At 39.1% G+C, this 15,204-nt stretch overlaps 2 protein-coding genes across 4 annotated transcripts; both read right to left on the reverse strand.

Annotated features, from left to right (window-relative positions):
• On the reverse strand, positions 1-3,946 carry LOC119482182 (mucin-2-like). The gene is made up of 2 exons (XM_037759606.1): positions 3,879-3,946; positions 1-2,690 (listed from the first exon to the last, which is right to left on the reverse strand). The coding sequence occupies exons 1-2, from the start codon at positions 3,944-3,946 to the stop codon at positions 416-418; spliced, it is 2,343 nt and encodes a 780-aa protein (XP_037615534.1). The 3' UTR covers positions 1-415.
• Positions 3,947-6,375: 2,429 nt separating this feature from the next.
• LOC119482073 lies at positions 6,376-14,803 on the reverse strand. Of its 3 annotated transcripts, none has more exons than XM_037759477.1 (5): positions 14,758-14,803; positions 10,132-10,323; positions 9,732-9,992; positions 8,691-8,813; positions 6,376-6,741 (listed from the first exon to the last, which is right to left on the reverse strand). In XM_037759477.1, exons 1-5 carry the CDS (start codon positions 14,786-14,788, stop codon positions 6,689-6,691), a joined length of 660 nt encoding a protein of 219 aa, XP_037615405.1. In that variant the 5' UTR covers positions 14,789-14,803; the 3' UTR covers positions 6,376-6,688. The 3 variants fall into 3 exon arrangements, with proteins under 3 accessions (XP_037615405.1, XP_037615403.1, XP_037615404.1); XM_037759475.1 differs by lacking the exon at positions 14,758-14,803 and adding an exon at positions 13,052-13,151 and having other exon boundaries at positions 10,132-10,392; XM_037759476.1 differs by lacking the exons at positions 6,376-6,741; positions 14,758-14,803 and adding exons at positions 6,757-7,162; positions 13,052-13,151 and having other exon boundaries at positions 10,132-10,392.
• Between the last annotated feature and the right edge of the window lie 401 nt (positions 14,804-15,204).

Consider the following 15,204-nt stretch of genomic DNA (forward strand, 5'->3'; position numbering starts at 1 on the left):
AGGCAAGGCAAGTATATTTGCATAGCACATTTCCAGCACAAAGACAATTCAAAATGCTGCACATAACACAAAGAAATGCATTCAAAAACACACTGAAGAGGAAAATTAAATCATCTAATTAGACCATGTCCACTATCTGAAGCTATATAGGACGCTCAATTAAAAAACAGCTCTGTATAAAGTAGGGTAGGGTTTGTTTTTGTTTTGTTATACAAAGTCATATTTTTGCTGAATACACAACCATTTTTATTAGTAAAGAGATGTATTTTGAATTTTCTTATTAGTATTTGAATTTATATCCATGCCTGGATTCATTTTATAAGAATAGATGCCACATGTTCAACTGAGAGTTAGTACCATCATTGCTTGCTTGAGATGTAAAGCCGAGTATGAACACTAGAGGACAAAACACCGGCTAGTTGTTATTCTGGTGTTGGTATAACACTTGGTAGTAGGCAAGGACATTCTGGTAATAGTGAGAGATAGATATTTGTGTGGGACACAGGATGGAGGAATTTGAAAGAGGAAAAGGAGGGTTAAACACAGCTGGAGGGCTCGAGGTTTGAGGAGGAGCTGAAGGGGAAGGCGGACTATGAGTGGAGACGATGTGATGAGCTATTGAAGTTGAAGGACTAGTGGAGTTTGACTGAGAAACACTGAATGTTGGATGAGAAGTATTCGTGGTTGGAAAGGCAGCTGTGCCAGTTTGATTAGGAGAAAAAATGCTTGAAGAAACAGGCAAACTATTCGGAGATGTTGGAGAGGTTGATGGCTCAGTAGTCATCTTTGCTAGGTTAGCAGTAGCTGGTGGTAATGTAAGCTGAGGATCAGTTGAGTTTGAAGTGACAGTAATGCCACTGAAAGTGGTGGTGGCAGTTTGAGGCATAGCAGAAACTGTAGTAGCTGGCGAAGGTTTGGTAGAAGTGCTTTCGTCTGCTGTTTGAGTCATAGCTGTGGCTGCAACGACAGACGGGGTTAATGTAACAGCCACAGCAGAGTTTGCAGATGTTGTTTGGGGCATTGTAGTTGTTGGAAGAGTCAATGCAATGGTAGATGATTGTTGGGTAGTACTTGCTGGATGAATAGTAATGGCCTTTTCTGGAATGGTAGTAGTTTTGTGAGGACTTGTTGGTTCAACAGACTTACTGTCTGGAGGACCTGTGGAGGTGGCAGCAGCAACAGTAGCAATAACCTTAGGTGGAATTACAGGAGTTATAACAGACGTAAGAGTTGTGGTAGTTTTAGGAGCAGCAGTGGAAATAGGGTGTTCGTTGTTTGGATGAGGAGTAGGAGCAATGTTGACAGGAGGTAGATTGATTGAAGGGATAATTCCTGTTCCCCCCAGTGCTGCAAAAAATGGTACCATTCCTGAAAGTGCACCACCAGTTCCAGTAAATAATCCTGTTAAACCAGCTCCTAGACCCCCGAGAAACGAACCGCTGCCTGGAATAGGTAATGATGGTACTAGATCTCCATCTGGTCTTCCTTCATTCCCCTGGTCACTTTCGTTTTTGTCTTTATCCTCATCTTTCTTCTTTGTGGTGGTGGTTGTGGTTGTGGTTGTGGTTGTTGTTGTTGTTATGGTTGTTGTAGTGGAAGTAGTTGTTATAGCACTTGTAGTTTTGGTGGTTGTTGTGGGGACTGTAGTTGTTGGTGGAATGGTAGTAGTTTGGGGTTTAGTAGTTGTAGGAAAAATCGTGGTTGGATGTGTTGCAGTGGGAGTTGATACGACAGATGTTGTGGTCAGAGGGAGATTGGTTGTTAGTAGTATAGTAGTTGTTGGTGTTTCTGCAGTTGTAGGTGGAGTAGTGCTCAAAGTGGTAGTAGCAGTAGTTGAGGGAGTAGTACCATAGACAGTTGTAGTTGTGGGAGGGGCAGATGTACTGGGAGTGGAAGACGTGGTGGTAAAAAGACCAGATGTGGTACTCAGAGGGGCAGATGTGGTAGTAGCAGGTCCAGATGTGGTACTAAGAGGGGCAGATGTGGTAGTAGCAGGGCCAGATGTGGTAGAAAGTGGGACAGACGTGGTAGTAAAAGGGTCAGCTGTTGAAGTGGCAGGCGTGGTGGTAAAAAGGCCAGATGTGGTACTAAGAGGGGCAGATGTGGTAGTAGCAGGGCCAGATGTGGTACTAAAAGGGGCAGATGTGGTAGAAAAAGTGACAGATGTGGTAGTGATAGGAACAGATGTAGTTGTAGCAGGGTCAGATGTGGTAGTTAAAGGGCCAGATGTCGAAGCGCCAGGTGTGGTGGTAAAAAGACAAGATGTGGTACTAAGAGAGCCAGATGTGGTAGTAAGAGGGGTAGATGTAGTAGAAAGTGGGCCAGATGTGGTAGTGATAGTAGCAGATGTAGTTGTTACAGGGCCAGATGTGGTACTAAGAGGGGCAGATGTGGTAGCAGGGCCAGATGTGGTAGAAAGTGGGACAGATGTAGTTGTAAAAGGGCCAGATGTTGAAGTACCAGGTGTGGTTGTAAAACGACCAGATGTTGTACTAAGGGGGACAGATCTGGTAGAAAGTGGGCCAGATGTGGTAGTAAAAGGGTCTGCTGTTGAAGTACTAGGTGTGGTGGTAAAAAGACCAGATGTGGTACTAAGAGGGGCAGATGTGGTAGAAAGTGGGACAGATGTGGTAATGATAGGAGCAGCTATTGAAGTCCCAGGTGTGGTGGTCAAAAGACCAGATGTGGTACTAAGAGGGATAGATGTGGTAGTAGCAGGGCCAGATGTGGTAGAAATTGGGACAGATGTGGTAGTATAAGGGCCAGATTTTGAAGTGCCAGATGTGGTGGTAAAAAGAGCAGATGTGGTACTAAGAGGGACAGGTGTGGTAGTAGCATGACCAGATGTGGTACTAAGAGGTGCAGATGTGGTAGTAACAGGGCCAGATGTGGTACTAAGAGGGGTAGATGTGGTTGTAGCAGTGCCAGATGTGGTAAAAAGTGGGACAGTTGTAGTGGTAAAAGGGCCAGATGTTGAAGTGCCAGTTGTGGTGGTAAATAGACCAGATGTGGTACTAAGAGAGCCAGATGTGGTAGAAAGTGGGTCAGATGTGGTAATAAAAGGGCCAGATGTTGAAGTGCCAGGTGTGGTGGTAAAAAGATCAGATGTGGTACTAAGAGGTGTAGATGTGGTAGTAACAGGGCCAGATGTGGTAATAAGAGGGACAGATGTGGTACTAAGAGAGCCACATGTGGTAGATAGTGGGCCAGATGTGGTACTGGGTGGCTGAGATGTGGTACTTAGAGAGCCAGATGTGGTTGTAAGAGGGGTAGATGTGGTAGAAAGTGGGTCATATGTGGTAGTGAGGGGCACAGATGTTGAAACTGGAGGTGCAGAGGAGGTTGAAGGAGATGCGGAGGATGTTGAGATGGTTGGTGGGCATTCACAATTTTGTTTTTTAAGTGTTGGGTATAAATGAGTGACAGTTGTGTAGAGAGGACAATCTGTTCCTGGAAACACGTCGAATACAGAGTTCTGTTTTATGAGTTCATTATGGAGCTCTGCCAAAGTCGTAGTCTGCAGATGTGTATCTTTTGAAGTATCTGGGACATTTTTGCCCCAGTGTGCACTTGCCAGCCACGTCCCCTCTCTGTGACTGTAGCAGCAGAATGCTGACCAGAGCATGGAAGGAATATTAACCTTGTTTTTCATTAAGTTGGTGCCGGGCTGCGCTCCAATCACCAAAAACCCTTCTGCAATACCATTGCTGTTGATGCAATATTCATCCAGAACACATTTGATGCAGTTCTCCATTCTTCTCCAGCTTCTCTGGTTGAATGAACCTACTTGTGGAACAATGTTGGTCAGGGTGAAAGTAGATTTCTTATCATTTTCAGTCGATCCGTACGTGCATGGAAATAAATGCCCTCTGTCAAACCCTTGTTTGGTGTAGTCAGTATTCCCAGCCTGGTAGTTGTAGATCTGGTTTCTGGATGCTGGCTCCATGTTCTTGTTGCCAGTTATGCTCTCAAGCTGTAACAATTGGAAGTAGATTACATGTACAGTAACCAATTAGTTCCACAAAGTTATATAATCTAAAGCAGTGGTTCCCAAACTTTTCCACATCAAGGACCTCTAAACTGATCCAAAGTAGACCACGTAAAACCACGGTAACACTGTTCACCTCGCTCAGAGGTCATCCATACCATAATAACACTACTTAAGAAGCAACAAAAGTCAGACGGCGGCTGGGGGCACCACGGTTATCACTCTGAGGATCACTTTCCGCAGTTTCAGAAGCGTGTCGGAGAACTACGGTGGCCTTCAGGTAACGTAAAAACCTGAAAGTCTCTCTCTGGAGTCAGAGTTTGGTTTGTCCGTTCTGGGCTACTGTAGAAACATGGAGGACTCCATGAAGAGGACCCCCCTCCCTATGTAGATATGAAGGGCTCATTCTAAGATAACAAAAACATGATTCTTAGTTTCAGGTGATTATTCACTAATGAAAACATTGTTATGAATATGAAATTCCATTTCTGCTAATAGATCCCCTGAAATGTTACAGACTGGCCCTTTAAAGTCTGTGATTTACTGGAACTGAAACCAGTTAAAAAAAGACATGCAAAAACTGCTGATATTATCCCTTAAAGGATATTGAGGTAAATATGTCTTGTGAATTTCTGAAAAGCAGCTCTTTCACAGAAACCTCTTGTTCCTCTTTAACAAGATGACCAGTTTTTAAGGTCATGAAAAAAAGTCAACGCAGACCTGGTTCACACAGTTCAGACTAAAACTCCTTACCAGAATAACCATTGAAAGTGGAAAATTCCACCGAACAAACTGCGGCAGCTCTATTTAAGAGAAATGAAAGTACATGCTTAGAAGTCAGATCCAGCATTGATTCAGAGAATTGTTTTCAAGACAAGTGAAACATGCTGCACAGACAGATGAGGGAGAAGGGGGTTGGGGGGGGGGGGTTCTTCTACAACACCAGCAATGTAAGTGTTGAAAACCAACGCTGTCATCTAGAAACAAGAATCATCTTGTGGTGCACGGTTTAGCTGTAAAATTAGAAAGTTTGTGACGCTGCCGCCATTGTGAAATCTGGTGAAGGGACGGTCACATGACCGGAGCACAGCCAATAGGAACGCTCTCTCTCAATGAAATGACCTGTGATTGGTCAAAATCTCCCGTCACGGACTAGATGTTCTAAAGCCTAAAACAGAGCCTTGATGAGGAGCAGAAGTCTAGTTTTCACTCAGAACACTTGAATTACAATATGCTGAAAGGTTATTATGGAATTTTTGCCCAATGATGCCAAAAATATACTGCCTAATGCCACTTTAAAGCAAGACCTTGAAAGAAAGCTCTGCGACAACTACAACTTATTCAAAACGGTGGAATGAACTCTGTTTGTAGTCACACTCACAGCTCAGTGAAGCTCCCTCTTTAAAGTGGAGGGTATCAATACAGCAGCTAGCTTTGGGACCAACTTCCCTTTCTCCAGCAAGGAAACTATAAATAAATATCAGAATCAGAAGTACTTTATTGGGGAAATTGAGAGATGTTTTGCTCCCATTTTAGAACAGAAATATGTATATGAACATAGCCTAGAGATATTATAAGAAAATGTCAATAAGAAATATGTATAACAACAGTGCAAATAACGCTGAAAAATAGGATCCATCATTAAGTGTGTAGTAATATAAGAATATTTGCTTAAATGTATAAATACGTGCAGTGTTAATGCCGGCGTAAACCAGATTATTGCACAGATGTAGGGTTTGGGTATTGTAGGGTACTGTTAAATCAGTATTGCGCAGTTGAAGATATAATAAATTATGGGGTTGAGACATGTGTACATGTTATTTGTAGGCCTATAAATATACAACACTTAACAATCAAATGAACATGTCTACCGTTTTCTAGACTACACATTTGATCCTAAATACAATCTATTTACTTTAAGTTGATAACGTTTGTATGACTATAAAGTAGAATACATTAAATATCTATCTTAGTTTGAGCAGTTTACAGTAAATGTTTGTAACAGTAGTCGCACAGAACCTAGATTGGAACGTGAACGGCGTTGCATGCCGTCAGTAAGGGCAGCTGGTGAAGTCCAAGCCTCCAGGAAGAGCGCCGGTCGTTGATCCCAACATTCGTAGCAGCCAAACGGCGGTACTACAACTTCCTTGTCCGTCACGTGATGCCATTGGACCCAAAAATATTTTTTCCCATAAACTTACATTAGGAAAAAGACATCTGTAACTCAGCGGATCATTATTTTTTTTAGGTGAATCAACTCCCCAGTATGAACACTCTATTAGTCCTTATTTAAATCATTAGGTCCTAAAAGTTGTAAAACACACTAATAGCCGAATCTAGAGTTATTTCCCTTCCTCCGTTCATGTGAATGAGACCCAGACCGAGGCTGGAGCGCGAATGTATGATGGTTAACATTTGACAAGCTGAAAAATGTCAACTTGAAAATGTTCAGCTTCTCTGCATTTTTTCTGTCGCTAAGAATAAAATGACACAAATGACGTGGAGATATCAGCTCTGCATACAACCAACGGACACTTAATTACAGAAATCTGTTGTTTTTTTGCTTTATCTTGTATTTTTAACACAGTGTAAGAAAGTCTATTTAAAAAAAGATACAAATTTTAAAAGTTAAGATACATAAAGTATAAATGTACAGTATAGCTGCTCCTTTTCTTCTTTATCGCAGCAATAAAACAAGACTCATCTCCGTGGTGAAGGACGACCACCAGCTCTTTCCTTTGCTTCAGCTCGAGCTGCAGGAAGAGAACAGAGAGCCTTTCAGAGGAGCCATCGTCTAATTAATAATCAATAAATCTCCAAGAATCTAAATCCATGTAAGCATCCAGGGCCTAAGGGCAGGCTTGTTAGACACAGTTAACATTTAGACCAGTGTGTAGGGTGATAAAGTTTACAGAAAATGTAGTTGAACGGCTAATGAAAGAATTAGATTTTGTGATTGATTAAATAGTCAGAAAATTGTACAGAGTTTGGTTGGTGGCAAGTCAGAAATGTAGGCAGGGGAAGTTCCTACGACCATAAAAAACTACACAACATGCCTAGTAAGAGATTACTGGGATGTGCTGACTAATTTGGAAGGATGTTCGAGCGCTGCTTGGATGGAGACAGACGGAGTCATTTGTCCCAGAAATCAACGCCGATTGTAAACTCTTCCCACTAAAGACAAAAGCCAGATGTTACTAGGTGTTAGTGGGTTTTTTGTCCAGTGGGAAAAGGGCTTAAGAGACACAAAGCAACTACAAAGAGACACAAACTGACCACAAAGAGACTAAAAATTACCACAAAGAGACTCAAAATTACCACAAAACCACAGAGATAAGTAAAAACTACAAAGAGACACAAACTGACCACAGAGACTCAAAATTACCACAAAGAGACATACACTGACCACAAAAAGACACAAAATGACCACAAAATGACCACATAATGACTACAAAGAGACACAAAACAACAACAAAAAGAGGCAAAAGCATGATAAAGTTTTTGTGTCTTGCTCCTACAGTATGTAGGAGAGGTGGTGGGCCTTTTGCATGTCTGTGCCCCTGGGGGCCCACTGTCTCATAATCCTCCCATAACTTTAGTTCATACTTATTGAATACAAAAGATAAATGTTTGTATCATACAAGAAAACTGACAATACATTTATATTACAGTTTTTCTCAATTGTTTACACACATTTTCTGAAAGCATGCCTCATACTCTCAGAACTCTACACACAAATCAAAAAACACACACACATTGGGCAAAACCCCTCAATTCTCCTGCAAAATGAAACTTTACATTCAAAACAATGTTATGTCTTCTCAAAATTGTATTTTGTTTTCAAATGACACACACAAACCATCGTATGAATAGACATTTATAAGAACCAGTTGAACACTGATGTGCTCAATGTAAAACACTATGATGAATGGAAAACACTTCTTCTCCATTCATCATGATGACTTAGGCCTTTTTTTTGTTCAGTGTTACACTTACTACAGACAGTACATACATAAGTGTGTTGTAAAATATTTTAGAATATTGTTTTTATACTCAGAACACACAAATACACGGTAACAAATATATTTTATTTTCCCCACAAAAACAATGTACACAGTGTAGATCCCAACCAACACAAAGTTGCACATACAGTGGTCTACATACAAAACAACAGAAGAATTTACTGTATATAGTTACAGTAAAAAAAACGGGAAAAAAACTATGCTGCATCCTCTCTTCTGTTTCGGTCTGGCCACAGCACCTCATCCACATCACAAGCAATGTTTTCCCTGGCCAAGCAGCGGGGGAAATATCGCTTAGCATGTCAAATCCAGCCATGAAAAGCATCAACTGATTGCTAATTGTTACACTGTGTGACAGGTGTTTGCCCATGTGATGAGTCAGTGTGCATAGTAGGGCAATTGACTTTAGAATTTTGAATGACAGTGTGTTCCTTGTGAAAACGAGATTTTCTTCATGAAAATTGTGCCAAATGCAGAGAATTGTGTGTAGTGTTTTGAAAAAAGTGTGTTTTAGAACTGCAATTTGAGTGTAAAGCAGGAATTGTGCTTGTAGTTTAGCAGAATTGGTTCAGGGGGTTGGTGCATGAGTTACATGTTGTGGTCATTGTGTGTCAAGTACCAGTATTTGTGTGTAAACAATTGAGAAAAACTGTAATGTCAAATAAAAATGGAGCTGTTACCTTTATACCAGCTTCTGTGTACATCCACACACACTACGAGCAAGATGGTGTAGAGGACGATTAGCAGGACGCTACACACCAGCCTGGGCACCGACATGAGAGGAGGCGGCTCAGCTCTCTCAGCTGACGAAGACAGAACGCATTTGATTGGTTAAATCATAGACCGTATATAGGGTTAAATAGACATTACAGTCTTGCTGTAGTTCAAACATTATTTAAGTTGTTGTCATGTGAATCAAGTCCACACCTCTGGCTAATAGCGAGACGTACTACTGAAGAGAGATGGAGCTTTGTATGACCACGTGGTCTAATGGACGAAGGCCATCAGAAGATTGAGGGTTCGTGTCTCTTTGTGGTTGAGAGCTTTCCTGATTTGAGGAAATATTTGCTGCCAAGTTGAGTACAATGGCAAACTATACTCAATAGTTTAACTTTGACTTTCTGCTTTATAGAAATGTTATTACTACTACTATTACTGCTGGTACAGTACGTCCAAAAACTTTTTGCAAAAGTCATAGTATAGTATGTCCAAACAAAATGCAAAAAAGTCATGGTATAGTATGTAAATTTTTTTTGCAAAAGTCATAGTATAGTATGTCCAAACAAAATGCAAAAAGTCATAGTAAAGTATGTCCAAAAAAATGTAAAAAAGTCATAGTATAGTATGTCCCAAAAAAATGCGCAAAAGTCATAGTATAGTATGTCCAAGAAAAAAGTCATAGTATAGTATTAAAAAATTCAAAAAGTCATAGTATAGTATTAAAAAAATGCAAAAAATACATAGTATAGTATGTTAAAAAAAAGGGAAAAAAAGTCATAGTATAGTATTAATAAAATGCAACGAAGTCATAGTATAGTATGTCCAAAAAAAATGCACAAAAGTCATAGTATAGCATGTTGAAAAAAGAAGTCATAGTATATTATGTCGAAAAAAAGATCCAAAAAAGTCATAGTACATGTTAGTACAATGTACATAGTACAATGCTAAAGCTAGCCTCCACATACACATTGTATGCACAAAGTGCAGAACATCATCGTCACCTCTGACAGCCAGCCAGCTCTGAGGCGACTCTCCTTTTGTGGGGTGTTCACACTTGTAGAAACCTTCGTCGGACTTTGACACCGTCAAGAGGTTCATGCTTCCTGCAGGTTGAGTCCCGATGAAAACACCATCTTTGTAGAACTTTGCAGAGAAATTAGACGTGGCTTGTCTGTTCTTGTCTTCTTTGCAGGAACAGAGAAGTGTTACTTCATCGCCTTCGGTCACAGGAAGTGCAGGGCTCTCCAGGATCAAAACACCACCTAAAAACAAACCATGCCGTCATTGTTCTTACGTACTCGTATTTTAATCTCCACCTTTATGTTTTCTGTCAAACCTGCACGGCATAAAGTCAGCATTAAAAAATCCATTCATTAAAGCTCCATGCGCATTTGGTTTTACCAGTCACGGTGATGTTGACGGTGTTGCTACAACCTCCCCACTTGGACTCGCACCAGTACACTCCAGTGTCTGATGGATAGGTGTCCACGATGGTGCAGGAGGTCTCGTTCGACACTCCCCAGCTGGAGCACAGCTCACGAGTATGAGAGGAGGTGTTTCTCTTGAATATCCAGCCACCAGTGTTTCCCGCCGCTGCACAGGTCAGAGTGATGGAGTCATACCAAAAGAACTGAGATCTGTCGGGGCGGATGTTCAGTGTGGCTGAAATAGTAGAAGAAATGTAAAGACTTGGAGTCCACTAAAAATGCTTTTTCTGTTGGTGAGTTTCACAAGTATGCAGCATATACTTTATTTAATCAAACTGTGATTTGAGCAGCATTCAGTGCTCGAAGTGGCCACTTCTACATTTTACTCCTTGGTGTACCGTGACTTTTTCTTGCGTACCGGCACTTCTCATAAGCTGCCGGTACTGTTCTCTGCCCTTTCAATATCAAGTTTTCTGGCAGATTCATAATGGTAATTCATAACAGAGCAGTGCCAGTGTTTTATGAACATAAAAACAATGTAGAGAACATCTGAACGCGCTGACGCACGGCACGCGGGAGGAGGGGAAGGGGGTTCGAACGAGGGTGCTGTAATTTATCAATACAACATTCACGTCGTTTTTGTAAAATAATTAGAGAACTGTTGGTCATAACTCTGGAACAAATATAATTTATTAAACATTATTTAAAAGTAGGGCTGTCAATCAATTAAAATAGTTAATCGCAATTAATCACACATATTTTATCTGTTCAAAATGTACATTAAAGGAAGATTTGTCAAGTATTTAATACTCTTATCAACATGGGAGTGGGAAAATATGCTGCAAATGTATGTACATATTTATTATTAAAAATCAATTACCAACACAAAACAATGACACATATTGTCCAGAAACCCTCACAGGTACTGCATTTAGCATAAAAAAATATGCTCAAATCATAACATGGCAAACCGCAGCCCAACAGACAACAACAGCTGTCAGTGTGTCAGTGTGCTGACTTGACTATGACTTGCCCCCAAACTGCATGTGATTATCATAAAGTGGGCATGTCTGTAAAGGGGAGACTTGTGGGTACCCATAGAACCCATTGACATTCACATATCTGGAGGTCAGAGGTCAATGGACCCCTTTGAAAATGGACATGACAGTTTTTCCTCACCAAAATTTAGCGTAAGTTTGGAGCGTTATTTAACCTCCTTCACGACAAGCTAGTATGACATGGTTGGTAACAATGGATTCATCAGGATTTAGGTTCTAGCTTTAAAAATGAGTTCGCTACAAACAAAAACCTCAAGTTGCATTCATGCATTAAAAAAATTAGTGGCGTTCAAACAAATTTGTTTTAACGCATTATTATTGCATTAACTCTTACAGCCCTGATATATAAGCGTTTCTGCAACTACAGTCACTTTTGACTCTCCAAAATAAAAAAAAATCAACCTCAATTTCAATTTTAACCATCAGAGTATGGAATACATATAAACAGGTACACAAAATTACATATAGTCATTTTTTTATGGTTTTCATTACTTATACTAAATGTCTTCATTACAATTTTGTTCATTTTATACATTTTGCTGTTTTAATTTCTATAATAAAAATAAAATTGAGCTGCTACAACCTCAAAATAACGCAAGTTGTGTTAATGCGTTAATGAAATTAGTGGCGTTAAAACTAATTTGCGTTAATGAGTTAATATTGTTTTAACTTTGACAGCCCTATTTAATTTTGATTTATAGAATATGATTTTAGAGGGCAAACATTTCCAGAAGAATTACATGTTCAGACAAAGGCTGTGATAATAAAATTATTTAACTAGTAATAATTATAATAATAATGGTCCAAAATTATGTGTAGTATTAAGTCAAAAATCTTCAAATATTCTTGAGGGAGGACCCCCAAACCCAATATCTCCTAGTGTTTTTTATCCAGTGTATAAATTCAGAATGTGTCTCTGGAGCATCCTGACTGGGACCTGAAGGATCCCCTACTATACTACCGGCTACACATAACACAGGAAAGCACTTTAACTATTAACACCAAACACACCACTTTAACCCTAGAATGTTCCGGTGTGAATATTATTGGAGTATTATAGGCCTACTATAAAAGATGCATAGCCCAGGTATAATAATATAGCAATAAAACCACAGCTGATTATGACTGACACAGTATGACATGCTTCAAGAAATTATGAATGAACAGGAATAAGTCGTAAGTAACTGCAGATACCGGCCGATAAACACGCCAACTTGTGAATAAGGGACACCTACACTTTTTTTTCCCCACTTCAAGCACCAACAGTTCTCATACTTGCCTGTTACATTACATTAAATTTATTTTGCTGAAGAACTTAAGTAATATTTTGAGGTACTTGTACTGAGTATTTAAATTTTCTGCTACTTTATACTTCTACACTACATTTCAGAAGCAAATATAGTATTTTTTTTATTTCACTACATTTATTTGATAACTTTTGTTTCTAGAGATTCAGATTAATAATACAAAATATAATAAAAAAATAAATTAGGATGGAATATTATAGATTAAGTTAATGGTCCCCAGGGGAAATTGGCACGCTATAGACCAGCAGATAAAGTATTTAAGTAGTTAAAAGTAGGTCCACCTTTACCAGCTGCAACACTGAAGTGATGAACACATTAATGCGTCAATAATTATAATCCAATAATATAATAAATAATATCCTGAAATCCAGCATAATGAGTGCTTTGACTTGATACTTCAAGTATATTTTGACACTACTACTACTTCAAATCACAAGTGCATAAAATGATGCTTGAAAGACAAGATTGGTTAAAAAGGCTGCAAGCAGAAATAGAGCAGAAGGCAATACTGTATAAAATGTTTTCTCACAGAGCATCAGGCAGAGTGATATGATCTCCATCCTGTCTCGATGTCGTCTCTTCTTCATAGACTACTTCTTCTTTTTTTGTCTATAGAAAGTCAGCCCACATCCTGACTTTACAGGAAACCAACGAAATACAACAGAAGTGATGACGAGTGAAACTGTGTTGTGAACAAATCTCGTTCATCTCTTAACCACTTAAAACCCACCTACCTGCCAGTGGTCCAGGGTTAAATGATGAACAACAATGTTTTGAATGATTGTAAAGTGTTTTTACAGACATCGAAATGCAGTATGTGCAGTTGTAATCTTGTAGAAAAGACCCAAAGGTCATTAAAAGGACACTGAGACTTAACTTAAAGCTGACGCAGACCTGAGGTTTAAGGTCAGTATCATTTTTACAACTCAAATCATTTTATTAATTTCTGGAATTTCAAATATCTCCCCTTTACAGACATGCCCATTTTATGATAATCACATGCAGTTTGGGGCAAGTCATAGTCAAGTCAGCACACTGACACACCGACAGCTGTTGTTTTCTGTTGGGCTGCAGTTTGCCATGTTATGATTTGAGCATATTGTTTTATGCTAAATGCAGTACCTGTGAGGGTTTCTGGACAATATTTGTCATTCTTTTGTGTTGTTAATTGATTTCCAATAATAAATATATACATACAATTGCATAAAGCAACATATTTGCCCACTCCCATGTTGATAAGAGTTTTAATTACTTGACAAATCTCCCTTTAAGGTACATTTTGAACAGATAAAAAAAGCGCAATAAACTATGGACAATGCGATTAATTGCGATTAAATATTTTAATCGATTGACAGCCTGGTATATTATATAAGGCAGAATGTGAGTGCAATTTTAATGTAAGATAAATATGTTATACTGCAGCAGATTATAAAGACACAGAGTGTAAATGTGGAGGGTGTCTGCCTCCTGGAATTAATAGGACATGTGCTACAGTTTGCTGACGATCCTCTACTATATGCACCCTAATAAGTCTCCTAAAAGACTTTTCACCTCCACATATTTCAACAGTAAACGTGACACCAGGACCTTACAGCTCATTCTCACGATAAACACGCCAACTTGTGAATAAGGGACACCTACACTTTTTTTTCCCCACTTCAAGCACCAACAGTTCTCATACTTGCCTGTTACATTACATTAAATTTATTTTGCTGAAGAACTTAAGTAATATTTTGAGGTACTTGTACTGAGTATTTAAATTTTCTGCTACTTTATACTTCTACACTACATTTCAGAAGCAAATATAGTATTTTTTTTATTTCACTACATTTATTTGATAACTTTTGTTTCTAGAGATTCAGATTAATAATACAAAATATAATAAAAAAATAAATTAGGATGGAATATTATAATATTAAGTTAATGGTCCCCAGGGGAAATTGGCACGCTATAGACCAGCAGATAAAGTATTTAAGTAGTTAAAAGTAGGTCCACCTTTACCAGCTGCAACACTGAAGTGATGAACACATTAATGCGTCAATAATTATAATCCAATAATATAATAAATAATATCCAGCATGATGAGTGCTTTGACTTGATACTTCAAGTATATTTTGACACTACTACTACTTCAAATCACAAGTGCATAAAATGATGCTTGAAAGACAAGATTGGTTAAAAAGGCTGCAAGCAGAAATAGAGCAGAAGGCAATACTGTATAAAATGTTTTCTCACAGAGCATCAGGCAGAGTGATATGATCTCCATCCTGTCTCGATGTCGTCTCTTCTTCATAGACTACTTCTTCTTTTTTTGTCTATAGAAAGTCAGCCCACATCCTGACTTTACAGGAAACCAACGAAATACAACAGAAGTGATGACGAGTGAAACTGTGTTGTGAACAAATCTCGTTCATCTCTTAACCACTTAAAACCCACCTACCTGCCAGTGGTCCAGGGTTAAATGATGAACAACAATGTTTTGAATGATTGTAAAGTGTTTTTACAGACATCGAAATGCAGTATGTGCAGTTGTAATCTTGTAGAAAAGACCCAAAGGTCATTAAAAGGACACTGAGACTTAACTTAAAGCTGACGCAGACCTGAGGTTTAAGGTCAGTATCAGGTCAGGACCTTACAGCTCATTCTCACCAACACAAGTTCACACCTGTCATCAGCCTCATG

Source organism: Sebastes umbrosus, chromosome 22 (genome assembly GCF_015220745.1).
Source record: "Sebastes umbrosus isolate fSebUmb1 chromosome 22, fSebUmb1.pri, whole genome shotgun sequence".
NCBI lineage: Eukaryota > Metazoa > Chordata > Actinopteri > Perciformes > Sebastidae > Sebastes > Sebastes umbrosus.

Coding starts and splice junctions, on each gene's coding strand:
- LOC119482073 (XM_037759475.1), bottom strand. CDS start 13,109: ATGAAGAAGAGACGACATCGAGACAGGATGGAGATCATATCACTCTGC. Junction 9,993..10,131: donor CGTCAACATCACCGTGACTG/GTAAAACCAAAT, acceptor GTTTGTTTTTAG/GTGGTGTTTTGATCCTGGAG. Junction 8,814..9,731: donor GAGCTGGCTGGCTGTCAGAG/GTGACGATGATG, acceptor TGTCTTCGTCAG/CTGAGAGAGCTGAGCCGCCT.
- LOC119482182 (XM_037759606.1), bottom strand. CDS start 3,946: ATGGAGCCAGCATCCAGAAACCAGATCTACAACTACCAGGCTGGGAAT. Junction 2,691..3,878: donor ACTGACTACACCAAACAAGG/GTTTGACAGAGG, acceptor TATCCCTCTTAG/TACCACATCTGGTCTTTTGA.